The 15,428-nt window shown below is 34.2% G+C and overlaps 2 protein-coding genes across 2 annotated transcripts in view; one reads left to right on the top strand and one right to left on the bottom strand.

Moving 5' to 3' along the window:
- The window catches only part of LOC138706120 (WD repeat-containing protein WRAP73-like), a 25,492-nt gene extending 19,247 nt beyond the window's left edge, over positions 1–6,245 (top strand). Inside the window, exon 8 of the mRNA XM_069835102.1 lies at positions 4,821–6,245. The gene's annotated coding sequence lies outside the window, so the exon portion shown is untranslated. The remainder of the gene's footprint in view (positions 1–4,820) is intronic.
- LOC138706121 (ester hydrolase C11orf54 homolog) overlaps positions 1–11,911 on the bottom strand; it is a 14,257-nt gene extending 2,346 nt beyond the window's left edge. Inside the window, exons 1-5 of the mRNA XM_069835103.1 lie at positions 11,738–11,911; positions 6,253–6,351; positions 4,705–4,880; positions 3,008–3,172; positions 2,539–2,635 (exon numbers count right to left, since the gene is read on the bottom strand). Of these exons, the coding sequence (XP_069691204.1) occupies positions 2,539–2,635; positions 3,008–3,172; positions 4,705–4,880; positions 6,253–6,351; positions 11,738–11,816 (616 nt within the window). The 5' untranslated portion in view covers positions 11,817–11,911. The remainder of the gene's footprint in view (positions 1–2,538; positions 2,636–3,007; positions 3,173–4,704; positions 4,881–6,252; positions 6,352–11,737) is intronic.
- Between the last annotated feature and the right edge of the window lie 3,517 nt (positions 11,912–15,428).

The raw sequence follows: 15,428 nt of genomic DNA on the forward strand, positions 1-15,428 counted from the left end.
AACGAAATTTATGAACTACTCATAATTAGGGATCTCGAATTCCCGAAGATTAATCTGTTATCCTTCAGAATGTAGTAGTGAAATTTTCTAGAAGAGGCAGTGAATTTGACTGCAGTTTACTTCTTAAAAATATACAGAGTGGCCTTCTGTAATTAAGTGCATGGTTAATTAGAAAATTAGGCTGAAAGTCTGTGTAGTTTGGCAACCGCATCGCCAGCTCACATATAACTACACACATGCACTCGGTCTGAAGAGCAGCATTCCGTTCCTGATCATCTTGTATTAGGAATTTGTATTATTAAAAAATTCATTGTTGTTGACGAGGTTTGTACCTACAAACCTCACCACATCCGTGGCTGAAGTGCTAGCGTTCTGGTCTTCCATCCAGATGGCTCGGGTTCGATCCCCAGCCAGCTCGTGATAGAATTTGCAGAGGATTTTTCTCAGTGTACTAGAATTTGCAGAGGATTTTTCTCAGTGTACTCCCGTTTCCCTCTGTCATTTTACCAACACTCTCCACCTTCTCCTCATTTCATCTATCATCTACAATAGTCAAAATAGACTGGAGTGAAGTCTTGGTGGTAGTACGAGTTTCCAGTGCTTATGTAGGAAGGGCTTGAGGCTCTGGACTCCTGGGGCTTAGGCTATTGGTGTGCAGATGGGACCTGAGGCAGGATGGCCCTTCTGTCAGCATTTGCTGATCAGGAAGGGGCTCTGTGCCCCTGGGACTTGATTGATTTCACAAGGGCTGGATCTGGAATGTAACATTGAAGATGTTAATGAGATTTATTAAATCTTTAAGTATGTTATTTATAAAAGTTTTCTTAGACCATTTAGGCTCATTGTATGCCCTTTATGCAATGATTGTCTAAGTCTGATGGATGGCCAGGTGGCATTCGTGTGTCCGATGCTCACAGGTGGGCCATCCTTCCTAGGCCCTGCAAGTAAGGTTCCATCGGCTACTGATAAGCTCAAGCCTCAAGTCCTTAGAATTTAAATCAGCATCGGAAACCCATACTACCCCCAGACATCACTGCAATCTATCTTTCTACTATTACAGATGATAGATGAAATGAGCGGTAAGTGGAGAGTGGTAGTGGAATGAAAGAGAGAAACGAATGGGAGTAACCCAAGAAAAACCCTCTCAACGTCTGTTTTGTCCACAAATTTGACCCAGATCTACTCGGGGATTGAACCTGGGCTGCCTGGATGGAAGACTAGAGCACTAGCACTACAGCCACAGATCCAGCTGCCCCTGGAGCTTATCAGGCTACTCGTCTGTGAAATGGGACTTGGCTCTGGCAGGATGTCCATCTGTGAGCATCAGATTCACGAATGTCACCTGGGTCACCTGTCGGACTTGAACAATCATCGCATATATAGGGCAGACAATGGGCCAAAGTGTGCTTAAGTGTACAGACCTGTCCAGGTCCAGCCCTTGCAAGGCCAAGCCAACCTACAAATTTCAGATCTGATGAGCAAGCATGACTTGGAATATTTGTTATCTAATAGTGGAGTTGGTCATGAAGGAGCTCAGTTCTAAAAATCAGAATGTCAATAAAAAACATTGGAATTTTAGACCGAAAAACATCACCTAACTTGTTCAGAGCCAGTTTTGTTGAACTGAGGAATTTGTCATCATTTTCTCTGTTGACAGCATTCCAAGTTCATTCTTTTCTCTTCCCCACTACCACTATGATTCTTTAAATATGTATTTGAAAAGCACTGAACTCAAACCAAAGGAAACAGAAAGAAAACTAGAGAGAGAAAGTGGCGTGTTTAAACAACCATTGCCAAAAAATCTGTTGTTCATAGAAAATATGCAGTTCAGCTTTTACAAGCATTGAGAAAGTTTCACAGAATTTATTGGTATTCAGGTACAACATTACCTTATAGTCACACTTTTCTCTCACAAATAATTTGTTTTTCAACAGATAGGTGGTTTGTGAATTTAATACGATTTCTTATTTGATTAAAAATGGCGTCACAGACTTCACTTGCTATAGTATTTAAATCTTCCTTGAAGACCTACATATTTTCGCTTATGATTCTTCACATATCTGTCCCTAAGCAGAAAGTAACTCACTTTTCATTTTCAGTATTGTAACTTGAATTCATTATTGCTTGTAAAGGTATCTCATTTACTTTACTTTTGAAGTATGTTTCCAGCTTTAATAACTGTTCATACAAAATGTTGCGTGTATGTGTTGAAGAAATTTACCTAGGACTAAACTATTCTATACCTGGACATGTATAGTTCCAAGAAATGGAACAGTGGGATGTTTGTTGTTATAGCAATGTGGTGTTTAATAACACAGTTGGAAGAACTTACTCGTCCTAGTATACTCTGATATGTGCATAGCTTGACATAAACAGATAATATGGTATATGATTCGTGGAAATATTTTAAATGTATGTTAGAAGATTGGTTTTTAAGTAAAACTCTTTGGACAAGCAAAACAATAATAATCATTTTAAACCATTTCTACAATGAGGACAGTCGCCATTGTAGTTGTTTTTTATATTTATGAAACATACCAATAGCATTTCCTTTGTAATGAGAGGAGAGAGTTTTTCTGATGGCTCCAGGAAAATCATCATTGCCAATTCTTTTCTCACAAGTTACTTGAAGAACCTAAAGAAGAAGTTGCAAAGTTTATTAATCTCATAATAATTTACAAAATAAAGACCAGCCAGGCAGAGAGTGTCTCTTGAAAGTTTTATGATGCTAACAGGACGTATCTAAATAAGTCCTCCCCAAATTTAACTGATAGAATAATAAATACTGTATCTGTTTGCAATAAATATATTTTTAATGAAGGCCAAACCAGCAAATATGTGGTAACTGTCAGATATATTCTCTACCCAGCTCAAATGTAATGAAGAACGGAATATTTGTTAGAACTTCTGTTGCGAATCCTATAAGAAATATGTAAAACCGAAATGTTAAATTACAGTTTTATTTACAATAGTAGAAAAATTAAATACTAAAACGAACTTAATTTACTTTTCCTGGTTTTCCTTCACTGCAGAAAAGGTTTGCTAACATGGCACATCGTGTTTCATTATTGGGAAGACATTCCAATATGCAGCTTCCATTTTGCTTGCTTATTGAAGATACATTAGAGTGATTGATAATCTCTCCTTCGTTTATGAAAAGATTCACCATCATCTGAGAAGTAAAATATAACAAATACAAAAAATTAAATCAGTTTTTAGGAATGTACATTAAATTTGCAGAAAGAATCGCAAACACTGTAATGTAAATTATACATACCGTACCTTATCATTATACTTTATGCAGTAACATCTATATAATGTTATTCTTATGGGAAGCTTTGTCAAATGCATAATTGCTGTTTGGAGTCGTGTGTGTGCATGTGTGTATGTTTAGATTTATAGAATGCATACTTTTTGTTTGTAATTTGTGCTTTTGTTAGTTTACAGCTGTAAACGAATGCTATAAATTCCATTCTCCTTTTATTAATTCCTGTTCTTTTACTTAAGAGATCGACATGATGCATGTAACAAAACTGCTGTTACTGTAAATTATGTTCGTTTTTAAAGGGGAACGAAAACATCCTATGAATGGAATGATTATTATAGTAGTAGCTAAAAGTGGTACATTTGTTACTCCATTTTATGGCTAATTGCCTTAATATGTGTGGTAAGGTTTAGAGATGCTTTTCCTTTTAAAAGTTGTCGACTATTTTGTCATTATATTCCACCAGATTAGCAGAATTTAATGAAGGAAAAATATTTTAGATGACTACATCTGGAGGCAGTGGAAACAAACCAATCAACTATGTTTACACACACAAATCAGATATGGACCATTCAGTCAATACATTCATTTCTTATGGTATTTTCTTTGTTGGTAATGAGAATGACCCTCGAATGTTGTGCAGCTCAGAATGTGCAAATTATACATGGCTGGAGGACGTGGTTTGTGACATGAGATTTTTAGTGGGAACTAAGTATGCACATTTAATTTTGTTACAAATTTTCAATGTTTGGTACAAGTAATTCAAAGCAAACATTTTCCCCATAAGTTAACATGTGATTTGGCAAATACACGGAGAACTTACAATTTTTCAAAGGGTTAAAATTGCCATAATGGAGTAGCATTTCAAGAAATATTATACATAAGAGGTTAAATTGTATTTCGCATTTTAATTAACATTAACGCGAGTTTTCGAAGAAAAAATTAGAGAAAACTAATAAAATACTGTACGACTTTTTTTTTTTTGGCTCATCTCGATTAGGTACCTGGAAATGTGTTGGTATGAACTTTAATTTAGAAGAAAGTACTCCACGAGTGGAGAATTGCCCTCAGAAAAACAGCGCATATAAACTCTGGATTGCTGTTACAATATATATTGTAGATTCATGCATATCAAAATAAATTACTGAAGGACTTGACAATAATGCATTATGTTCTTTCTATATTGGTAGGCCTACGATACAGTCAATTCTTAAAGTTGTTTTCTAAAATCTACTGCATTTGTCAAACTACAGTAACTGTTGCATGATCTTTGCTTCTGAAGTAAATTTTCAAATTGTAAAATAATAGTTTCTGTAATCTGTGTTTTTCTTGTAAAATTTTATCCTGAAATGTATTTTATTGCCGAAATTAAAGCAAACTAATTCCTCTATCATTTATGAACTTTCCTTTACAGCTAGTATCAAATTCAAAGAAATTACCTCAGTATTGTCTGTAGAGTATGTCCAAGGTCCAGCACTTGCTCCTAGCAAGAAGGTTGGTCTAACACCTACAAGATTTCCTATGTCTTGTAAATCATACAGCTTTTCTTTCTTAGGAAATGGAAATACATTTGACTGCCCTCCAATGTCAACTAGCCTTGGCTTGCCTCCAAGACCTAAGTCACAAAGCAAATGCTCACACCTTATGACACAGCATATGAACTCCAGTCCATGCACCTCAATAATTCTAACAGAGCTACAAAATATGGCATATTTTAACAGACTAGTGGATGTCAGAAAGATTTTTATTCACTGTACTTGGAGGTTTTGGCAAACAATCAAGCACCAACTTTTATGTAAGTAAACAATAATTGAAATATAGCCTATTACTTATTTTAATATTACTTAGCTATATTTAGCTGCCTGGTCTAAAGCATCATGCCGTAGACTAGCAGTAGCAATATGGAATGATCACTCGTTTGTGTCCTTATGGGGGAAGACATTTTCTCATGAAATTTTGGCCAGTGTTTGGGACCAGTGCCTATCCAGCATCGTGATGAATTTGAGGAGCTATAAAATTTTTTACAATAGAAATTATAAATCTCTCCCAGCCTGCAGCTGTATAAAATATGCTAATTTGCATGGATTGAACTTGGATCCATTTAATGTGTAGTATATAATTTCTAGGTTTTTTTTTTTTTGTCAGTTATTAATTTGTCTTTTGTTTAGATATGTATTACAATATTATTCTCGTTATCTTTTATATCATTTGTACTATATTCAGTTATACGATTCCATCCTTTCATTTTCATTATTTTTAATTGTCATTTTAATAATTACTCCTATGTACTTTTATTGTAATTTCTATCATTATTAATGTTTTTGTTATAAAATTGTCATGTGTTGAACTGTTATTAGCCCCTGGCTGTTGTACAGCACATTAAATATTAGTAAATAAATTATTATTATTATTATTATTATTATTATTATTATTATTATTATATTCTAGTCTACAAAACCGCAATATACAATTGGTAAGCATTGTAATAAAACGTTACAACATGACATTTTTTACTTTTTCTTTACATACCGGTATAAGCTAAATAAAATTCTTAACTAATGCTGAGTTCTTGGCAATAAAGCCGTTAACTCTCTTGCTTTCCAATATCCCTCACATACAGTGGGTTTAGAGGAAAGGGCTGTAAATCACTGCAGATAATTCTGATCCATTTCTTCCTGAAGCCTGCACAGTGGCCAGAGTGGTGAAGAAATAATTCCAATTTTGTTAAAGTATTTTGACAAACAATGGGAAGTTATAAACAACGAGCAAAGTTCATTCATCAAGGTATGATAACTCGAACCTTAATATTGAAGTCATAAGATCACACTTGACCATTCTGCTGTATATTATTCGTCAATACCTTTTTTATGTCTGTCAGTAGTCTTTAAAGGACATATTTCTTATAAATATTAGAATAAAACAATACCTACGTTAAAGTAGTTCACTCGTGATTTTGTTAAGGATAATGTGTACAATAGTTCACTTACCTTCTGCTGCAAGAGTGAAGGGCTCTTTTGTAAGATCTGGACAGTCGACAATTTCAACATTAACTGTATCATAGTTGACTTTCAAACCATTCTTAATAACTAAAACATAGAAAATGCCGAAATATATGAGAATAAATTCATTTTAATATGTTATTTTATACCTAGTGTTATTACATTCTAATGCTGATGCTTCTTTTACAAAAATCTATACTTCATACTGTAAGATAACTACATGTCAATGTTACCTTATAAAATTTTAACTAATATGTGGTACCATTAAAAGAATATTGATGAAACGAGTTAAGAAAGGCACAATTAATTTTTTCCAATCATTGAAGCACAAATCCTTGCTGTAAGTTGTAATGCTGGACATCGACTCAAGGATAGAAAAGGAGCATAAATATCATAGAAATACCGATACTCTTCTTTGAGGGGTGGCAAGGTACAATGATTAACTGAAATAACACTTTATATTTGTAGCTATTTTATTGCCTTCATTCCTTCGGACATTGAAACCTTCTAAATACAGTGTCTAACATAAGAAAGGAATTGTAGATTATTAATGTCCGGAAATCCCTTTACGTTCAAAGGTAGAAGATGAATTGAACAATTAAATATATTTACAACATTTAGAAATCTTGATCTTACCTTCTTTCCCAGATGATGTTTATCTTGAAAACCAAGATACTATTACAACAAATCTGAACATTTATACAAATCTCTATCTATCTACCAACGGTTAATCTCAGCTGTTACAGAAAGGGAGTTCGTTATTCATGTATTATGCCTTAAATGCAATGCCTAATTATGTTAAAGCTTTGAAGGGCCAAGAGAAAAGTTTAGAACGCAATTAACAAAATCTCTCCATAGTCAGAATTTTTAATCAACTGATGAATATTTTAAACCGACTATATATTAATAAATATATATTATTATATATTATTATAATGTACCGAAGTACATATGCTATTTCCATGCAGATATTCTGCGTCATCATACGATGAAAGAGTAACGGGTTCAAATCCCGGCGCCGGAGAGAATTTTTCTCCGTTCCATTACTCTTTCATCGTATTAATAAATATGCATGGTATAGTTTTTCATAATTTTTTACTTGTTTCATATCTCACACTTACAATTCTGATGTGAGATCTATGGAATATAATAATGTAAATGAAATTAAGTGAAACATAAACATGCAACATTTTTTTAGTCCTGCAGCCATGACAGACATCAAGAAGCACAAGATGATGTGTTTCTGTATCCTGTTATGCACTTTCTACTAAAGGTACGTTGTTCAGCCTATTGTTTTTACTTAAATCGTCATTAAAAGCATTAATCAACATGATATTTTTCTCAGTGTAATAAAATGAATAAAATAAAATAAACATTCTTACATAAAAATGATTGCAAATGATTTAATTTTGACTTAATTTGGAATAGATATTGAAATAGACTTCCCTGTGCGTAAGTATATTATATGGCAACAAATAAATACTATCAGTGCCACAAATTTTTCAGATTTATTACCAAGGGAGTGAGGGTGGAGGAGGAAGTGAAGAGGGATGATGGAAATTTTTCAGATTTATTACTGATGGAGGGTGGGGGAGGAAGTGGAAAGGGATGATTGGTATGTCAGTCTAATTTAGAGGCTAAAACCGATAAAAGTAATCGAAAAGACATTTTATGCCTTTTAAACTTCCGAAAAGTCAAGAGTAATAAGCCATTCCATAATGGAAAATGTGTTTCGAGACTCATATTCTCGTAAGTTAATGGTGCTAGATATAATACAATTTATCTTGATCTTTATAGGCGAGTGGCAGTTACAGAATATGTGCATAATCTCATGTGCACACCCAGAAAAATAAATAAAACGCCTTTATTTTAAGTACTGTTTCGATAATGTATGCTTCATTTTGCTCCTACTTTGGTTTCCATGAAATGTAGTTTTCTGCAACCCATCTTTGCTTTCCAAGCACTATAACTATACCCTCGCATATGCGAGTGTACCCTTGAAGATTTGGTGCTTTTGACAGTGGAGGAGGGGATGGGAGTGCAACAAAGAATGTTCTGGAATCGCATCACCTTTACTCTGCAAGAGGCAATATCTTAGTCAATGACCTAAATGCAACAGCTTAGCATACATTATCAGAAATAAATCTTGAAACTAAATAGCAATAAATTATATTTATGAGCCAAAACGACAGCAAGGCCCCAGGATGGGACGGAATTTTGGCAAACATTATTAAAAATTCTTTCAAAAGTACTCCAAATCTATTTTTCAGTCTATACAATAAATGTTTGGAATTAGGAATTTTTCCTGATATCTGGAAAAGGGCTGTGGTGAAACTCATACCTAAACCTCACACTAAAGACAGATTTAGCATCAAATCATTCCGACCCATTTCTCTTTTACCTGTAATAGGAAACGTCTTAGAGAAACTCCTCAACGACAGAATAAAGTACCATTTATATAAGAACCAGCTACTAAATAATAATCAATTTGGCTTCACACCTAGCAAATCAACAGAAGACTCTGTACTAGCTGTTACACAATGGGCACAAGACATTCTCGATAGAAAAGAAATAGGAATATTAATATTACTGGACATCACGGGCACCTTTGACAATGCATGGTGGCCTAAAATTCTGCACCAACTAAAAAGGAAGAAGTGTCCAAATAATTTATATGTCTTAATTCAGAATTACTTCAGTAGACGTAGAGTACAACTACAAATAGGAAGCACCACTGTCACGAAAAGCATTAACAAAGGATGTCCTCAGGGATCTGTGTGCAGCCCAATTTTTTGGAACATTCTATATGATAATATGCTCGAAAAGACCCTTCCTGAAGGGTGCCAATTGTTCGCATATGCGGACGATGCTTTATTAATGTGTAAAGCCAAAACTATACCGATTCTGACCTCAAATACCAATTTAGCATTAGGTGCCCTATATCAGTGGGATTGTGAAAACAAGCTTCAATTCAATCCTCGGAAAACAACAGCTATGATGGTCACAAGGAAACGCAAAATCGTGCTGCCATTAATAAAAATGAATCAAGAAAATATAAAATTAGTTGATCAGATGTCTTATTTAGGTGTAATCCTTGATAAGCACTTGACATTCAGACCCCATCTTGAATATCTAGCTGCTAAATCCAATACACTTCTTAACAGGCTGGCCTTTGCATCACGACCAACATGGGGATTAAACTGAAGTGTGTTAAGAATTATATATAGAGGAGAGTGGAACCTTTAGTGCTATATTGCGCTTCAGCTTTTCGAAAATGCTTCAGTATGCGTTGGGCCCAGAATAAATTAATACTAATCCAACAGGGTTTCCTTTTATGCATCATAAAAGCATATAGAACCATATGTACGGAGGCAGCGTTAGTGATTGCAGGTATTGAGCCCTTATATTTGACTGGAACAGCTAAAGCAGAACTTACATTACTTCGAAAGGAGCACACATATGAGGATACACTTTTAAAGATTGAGGTTGAGAAACCAGCACATTTCTTAACATCCGGACATCCAGCTTATTTTCACGACTTCGTCAAATACACCAGATGCATGAGCAACCACAATGTACAGATCTTTACAGATGGATCAAAAATATCTAAAGAAGGTGCTACTGATTAGGTTGGATGAGCTTTTTTTGCTTATTGCAATGGCCAAGAAGTGTACACACAGAGGAACAAACTTTCACCTAGATGCTCCATTGTGCAAGCTGAATTATTCGCTATTAATGAGGCACTGATGTGGACTAAACTTAATAATTACAATTGTTGCATCTGCAATGATTCACAAACAGCCCTCAAATCAATAGATAGTAAGTTTAACTTAAATCCTCTGGCAGTGGAAATTAGAAGAAATGTAATACATTGCGACAAACACATTTGTTTCTCATGGGTGCGAGGACACAGTTGAACAGCAGGAAATGAAAGGGCTGATGAACTGACAAAGAGAGCTATAGTCTATGTCTTTATTCATATGCAAGAAGAAAAATAAATGAGCACATAATAAATAGGTGGAACAATCAGTGGCTATGCAGTACAAAAGGTTCAGTTACGAGAGAAATCTTCTTTCCTAGCATCGACACCCGCTTAAATAGAAACCAAATTATACCAGATTTTATATTAACACAATTTTTATTGGGTAATGGGAAATTTGGGGCTTACCTAGAACGATTTAAATTGCATAAGGACAGTGGCTATTTAATGTGAGGAAGAGCAAACTGTGGATCACTTTTGTTTCATTGTCCAGTGTTCGAAAACAAAAGATTTATTTTGGTCGGACATTTATATTTTTGTAATATAATATATGACAAACCACTATTCAATTTGTTCACAAAAACGTGCTGCTATAAAGAGTTTTGTAATTTTATATGTAATATTTAAGAACTTGTAAATAATTCAAATTATTGTAGTAGATATAAGTGTTAATTTTAAGTAGCAAGACTGGGTTACCCACGTCAATATAATTTTATATGTAATTAATTTAAGAACTTGTAAATAATTCAAATTATTGTAGTAGATATAAGTGTTAATTTTAAGTAGCAAGACTGGGTTACCCACGTCAAATGAATTCTCATTATAATAATATAAACTCAGGCTATAACTATAACCGTAATGTACTTTCGGGTAAAATAGGGTTCAAGAAAATGTATATTCAAAAAAAAATTATATTTATGAATGGTATCATCTAAGCACCGTATAGTACTGTTAGCAGCCCTGTTAGGCTGACGTAACTACTGTATTTCGAAAGTCTAGTTTGAATTTTCAGTTCATTCCTAAAACACAGAGGTAGTGTTCCATCCTTCATAAAATTGGAAAACTGAATGATTGTGTATTGTGTTTAACATTCTTATTTTATTTTATTTTAATCGTGTTTATATAGGCCTAAATAGTTCAATATAGTGATAGTGATATAATTTACATATATTCGTAAGTGTATGAACTAACTATGTTTCTTTGTTGTAGATTAGTGTGAGAAACTATTTCAGTCTGTGTGTATGTTATGGCTACAGTTCATCAATTAAAACAAATTTCACTCAATTAAATTTTGAAGATAAACTGTAAATAAATAACGGTATGATTTTATCCTTTACTCTCATTATAATTTTCCATAAATCTGCTTGATGTAGACACACGTTTGTCTGGTACATTCATGATTGGTATAACAAAATACATTTTGAAAGTGATTAGTGCATACCCAATTGGAAAGTGCAGGAACTGCCAGTGCTTCACAGGAACTATTAACCCTGATAATAATAGCCCTATGTTATATTATACTGTATGTTCTAAAATAATAAACAGATGTACAAAAGAAAAACCCCCCCCCCCATAAAAGAGTCTTGAAGAACTATAAGATAGAATGTTTATTATCCATAAGAATTGCAATGAATTCATGGCATCATCAGAATAACTAATAATAATAATAAAATCTATTATAACATTTTATTAGATACTATTTCATTGTAATACCTGTAGCAACATCTTCCAAAGGAGGTAGAAATAATGGCAAATGTTCTACTGGAGGATTCTTTATCACAGCAGCTTCCATGATGTTACTGACAAGTCAACAATTCTCATCCACCAGATATATGATAAATATAAGGGATTATTTCTGAATTAGCTGTCTGTTACTAAGCCTTTGAGAACAGATGTTTAATCTTATTCAACTGATTATTATTCACGAATGATATAATATGCAAAGTACCATAGTCTGTTTACAGTACATGTTTTGTATATTTAAACTACAATTTCTTATTCCATAGTTTTAGTGTACCAATGTCTTTAACTGAAATAAAATTTTTCATGATGGGATTAGTAATTTGTTGTCGTTTCCACTAGATAGCATTTTCTAATTTATTTACTAATATTTTTGAACAGTGGAGATTATACAGGTTAACAAATACACTTATAATGTGATCGATATTGATTATCATCGTCACCATCTTAGGTCCATTAGAACTTGTTAGAGAAAATTATAAAAATTTGTCAGATTAGATTTGGCAAAATTCTAGTATCCAGTGGTAGTCACTTAAACTCTTTCTCATTACTAACCACCTTTAGTGTCACGAACTACTATGCAGTCTAAATTGTATAAATGTCTACTACGTACAGTACAAGAAAAACATAGAAGGGAATATGGATCGTTTCTCGTATAGTGACATTTAAAAAAAAAAAAGAATGTGGTTCTACATGGGAGGAAGAATATGCCACGTAAATGTATTTTTCAGCAGGACAATGAACCAAAACACACTTCCAGCCATTTAAAAAAATTCTGTGCAGAACAGAAATAAAACTTTTGGATTGGCCAAGCCAGAGTCCGGATCTTAATCTTATGAATATCTCTGAGACAAATTGGATCGACGTGTTCATCGTAGAAGTTACTCAAATAAGGATCAGTTCTTTGCTGCCTTATTGGAAAAATGGTCACAACTTACACATGAGCAATTGCAAAATCTTGTGGATTCAGTGCCAAACAGATGTGCTGCTGTGATCAAAGCTTGGGGGTATGCAACGATATACTGTTTTTTTTCTCAGAGTCCAGAATACTCGTATTTTTGTTTTATTACTTGGACTTACAAATTACTTTTGATCCAGAAGAATTTTCAATTATTTTTTACGCAAGATAACTCTGTTTAAACTAAAAGTATTTTTGTACTAATTGTATTAGAAATACATACTTTTCAATTATCCACTGACATTTTTTTCTATTCAATACTTACCTTTATGTAATTGTGACATATGTGGAGTGTCGTTTCAAATCGTATTAAATGCAGAAAAACAAATTTTACAGGAAACGTAAAAAATGTTTCACGGCTAAGATAATGGAAAAATTTTAAATATCTTAATGTCACTTTTTAGGCATTGTGAAGTGACACGAAATGTAATAAACACTGACATTGATTGTTTAATCTAATGTATGATATTGTCAATTGAAGTTTGCACTTAATACGTTTTGCACCGACACAGTGTATTTAATACGTTTTGAAGTGATTTTGTCACATAATACGATTTGCATCTATAAACCACGCTGAATTGTGCCCTGTCATTTGTCAGTTTTTCTGTGGTTCTTACAGCAGCATACTACGTAGGACGATATATCAATAGTTTTTATTGCTTTCTGCTGGAAAATAGTGATAAGGAACGGCGAGTTTCTTACCTGCAACCCTCCGAACAGAGCTGCCTAAAGAGATATACTTTGGATCATGCGGCCACCCGGGTCGATCTCTAACTCACATTGAATATAAATTTTAAATAATTATGGCATCTACAGGGTGAGCACAAAGTTCCGTTATCCCCTTAAATATCTGAAATACCTTAAATATGCACACTTTTGATGTAATTCTGGTCATAATTCAAACATACAAACAAAATAACCACTGTACACTAACTGTGTTTACCTAAGTATCTAAAGAAGCAGTATGTTCCCCATTATTCTCATGACACAAAATAATATGGACTAATGGGACTTTTTGCCCACCCTGTATATTTTATTCTTCAATTCTTATATATACCATTCATCGGCGAACAGTCTAATACATTTGATTAACTGTCGAAATTAAATTCACTGATAAATGTAGTGACACAAGATGCCACTTCAATAGCGCCCGCCCAGCCTGTGCTTCATTTCATGTAAAGAAATTTGGCTTCTGTGAAGCTTTATCAGTTACACAGAGAGTATAGAAAGCTAATTGTTTTGAATAATATACTTCACCTATGCTCAGTTTCGAGAGTGGTTGCAGTTGCTGTAAGTCGATACAAAATTACTGTATCTCATTAGGTTCTGTTCTCATAATTTTATGGAACGTATTGGCACGAACCTTATGTGCACCTAAATCGACTAAGAGCCTAGTCTTTTTCAGTGTATCATCGCAGTTTCTTATTGGGAACAGCATTCATCATTGGCCGGTGTACAAAATCCTATAGCCTATTGAATTCTGTCCGAGAAATATTTGGAAAAAATATATATATATATATTTTTACTCTTAAGTCGGGTATTAACACTTTAATTGTACATTTTGAAGAGCTTTGTAATATTTAAGTCGGAAGCCAAATAAAGTCTCTGACTTTTACTTCTATTGTAATATGATTCCCTTGCTCTTTCTTATAGGTTATTTTATGATGCTCTATCAACATCTGAGGTTATTTAGCATCTGAATGAAGTAAAGGTGATAATACCGGTGAAATGAGTCCGGGGTCCAGCACCGATAGTTATCCAGCATTTGCTCATATAGGGTTGAGGGAAAACCTCGGAAAAAACCTCAACTAGGTAACTTGCCCCGAACGGGAATCAAACCTGGACCACCTGGTTTCTCGGCCAGACGTGCTCACCGTTACTCCACAGGTGTGGACCACTTGCTCTTAATTTAGAGATAAATTACACTACTTCCCTCTTCTTAGCTACATATAAGTGCTCTCTTTCGGGCACCACCTCTCGTCTCTCTGGTTCCCTTACTGCTCTTAATAGATTTTGCTATTGTACATACCTTGTTAATCACAATGTTGTAAAACAGCGGCAAACTCAATAATGGTGGGAAGATACAGCACGCTGGCCAACGCTGTCCATTTAAGATTTTAACTAATGGAAGTTGCACATAATACGATTTGATCCGACACATCATGGAAGTTGTACATAATACGATTTGATCCAACACACAATTTTCATCATAGAAAAAAGGCGGGAAAGAATACGAATTGCTCCAATCTGAGATCAGAGTCTTAAAGAATACCGTCTCAGCTATGCGAAATCGCTTCAAACTAAATTTCGACCGAGGATGTATTTAATACGTTTTGAAACGACACTCCACATATGCTTTCTACAAAATATTTTTGAGTGCTATTGTCTGTATGTGTCAACTAATACTGAAGCTTAGGTTGGGTTTGACATTAACCCTCATTATCAGTCACTAGTACCAATAACTATTAATCAACGTCTGCTAACTACCTTGATGCTATGAACTAAAGTGCAACCTATCAAAACTGATCTCTGATGTTTGCTAAGCACCTGATTGTAACCAGGTGTACGTTATAAAAACTATCCTTCCCTGCTACTTTTCATGCTTTTCCATAGCTACCCTACTCTGCTGTAAAATTACTTTTTGCTTTTGCACTACTCTGCTTTTCTGTCTTAGAGTGAGCCTCTTTCTCAAAAAAAGTGATCTCG

Source organism: Periplaneta americana, chromosome 9 (assembly GCF_040183065.1).
Source record: "Periplaneta americana isolate PAMFEO1 chromosome 9, P.americana_PAMFEO1_priV1, whole genome shotgun sequence".
Lineage (NCBI taxonomy): Eukaryota > Metazoa > Arthropoda > Insecta > Blattodea > Blattidae > Periplaneta > Periplaneta americana.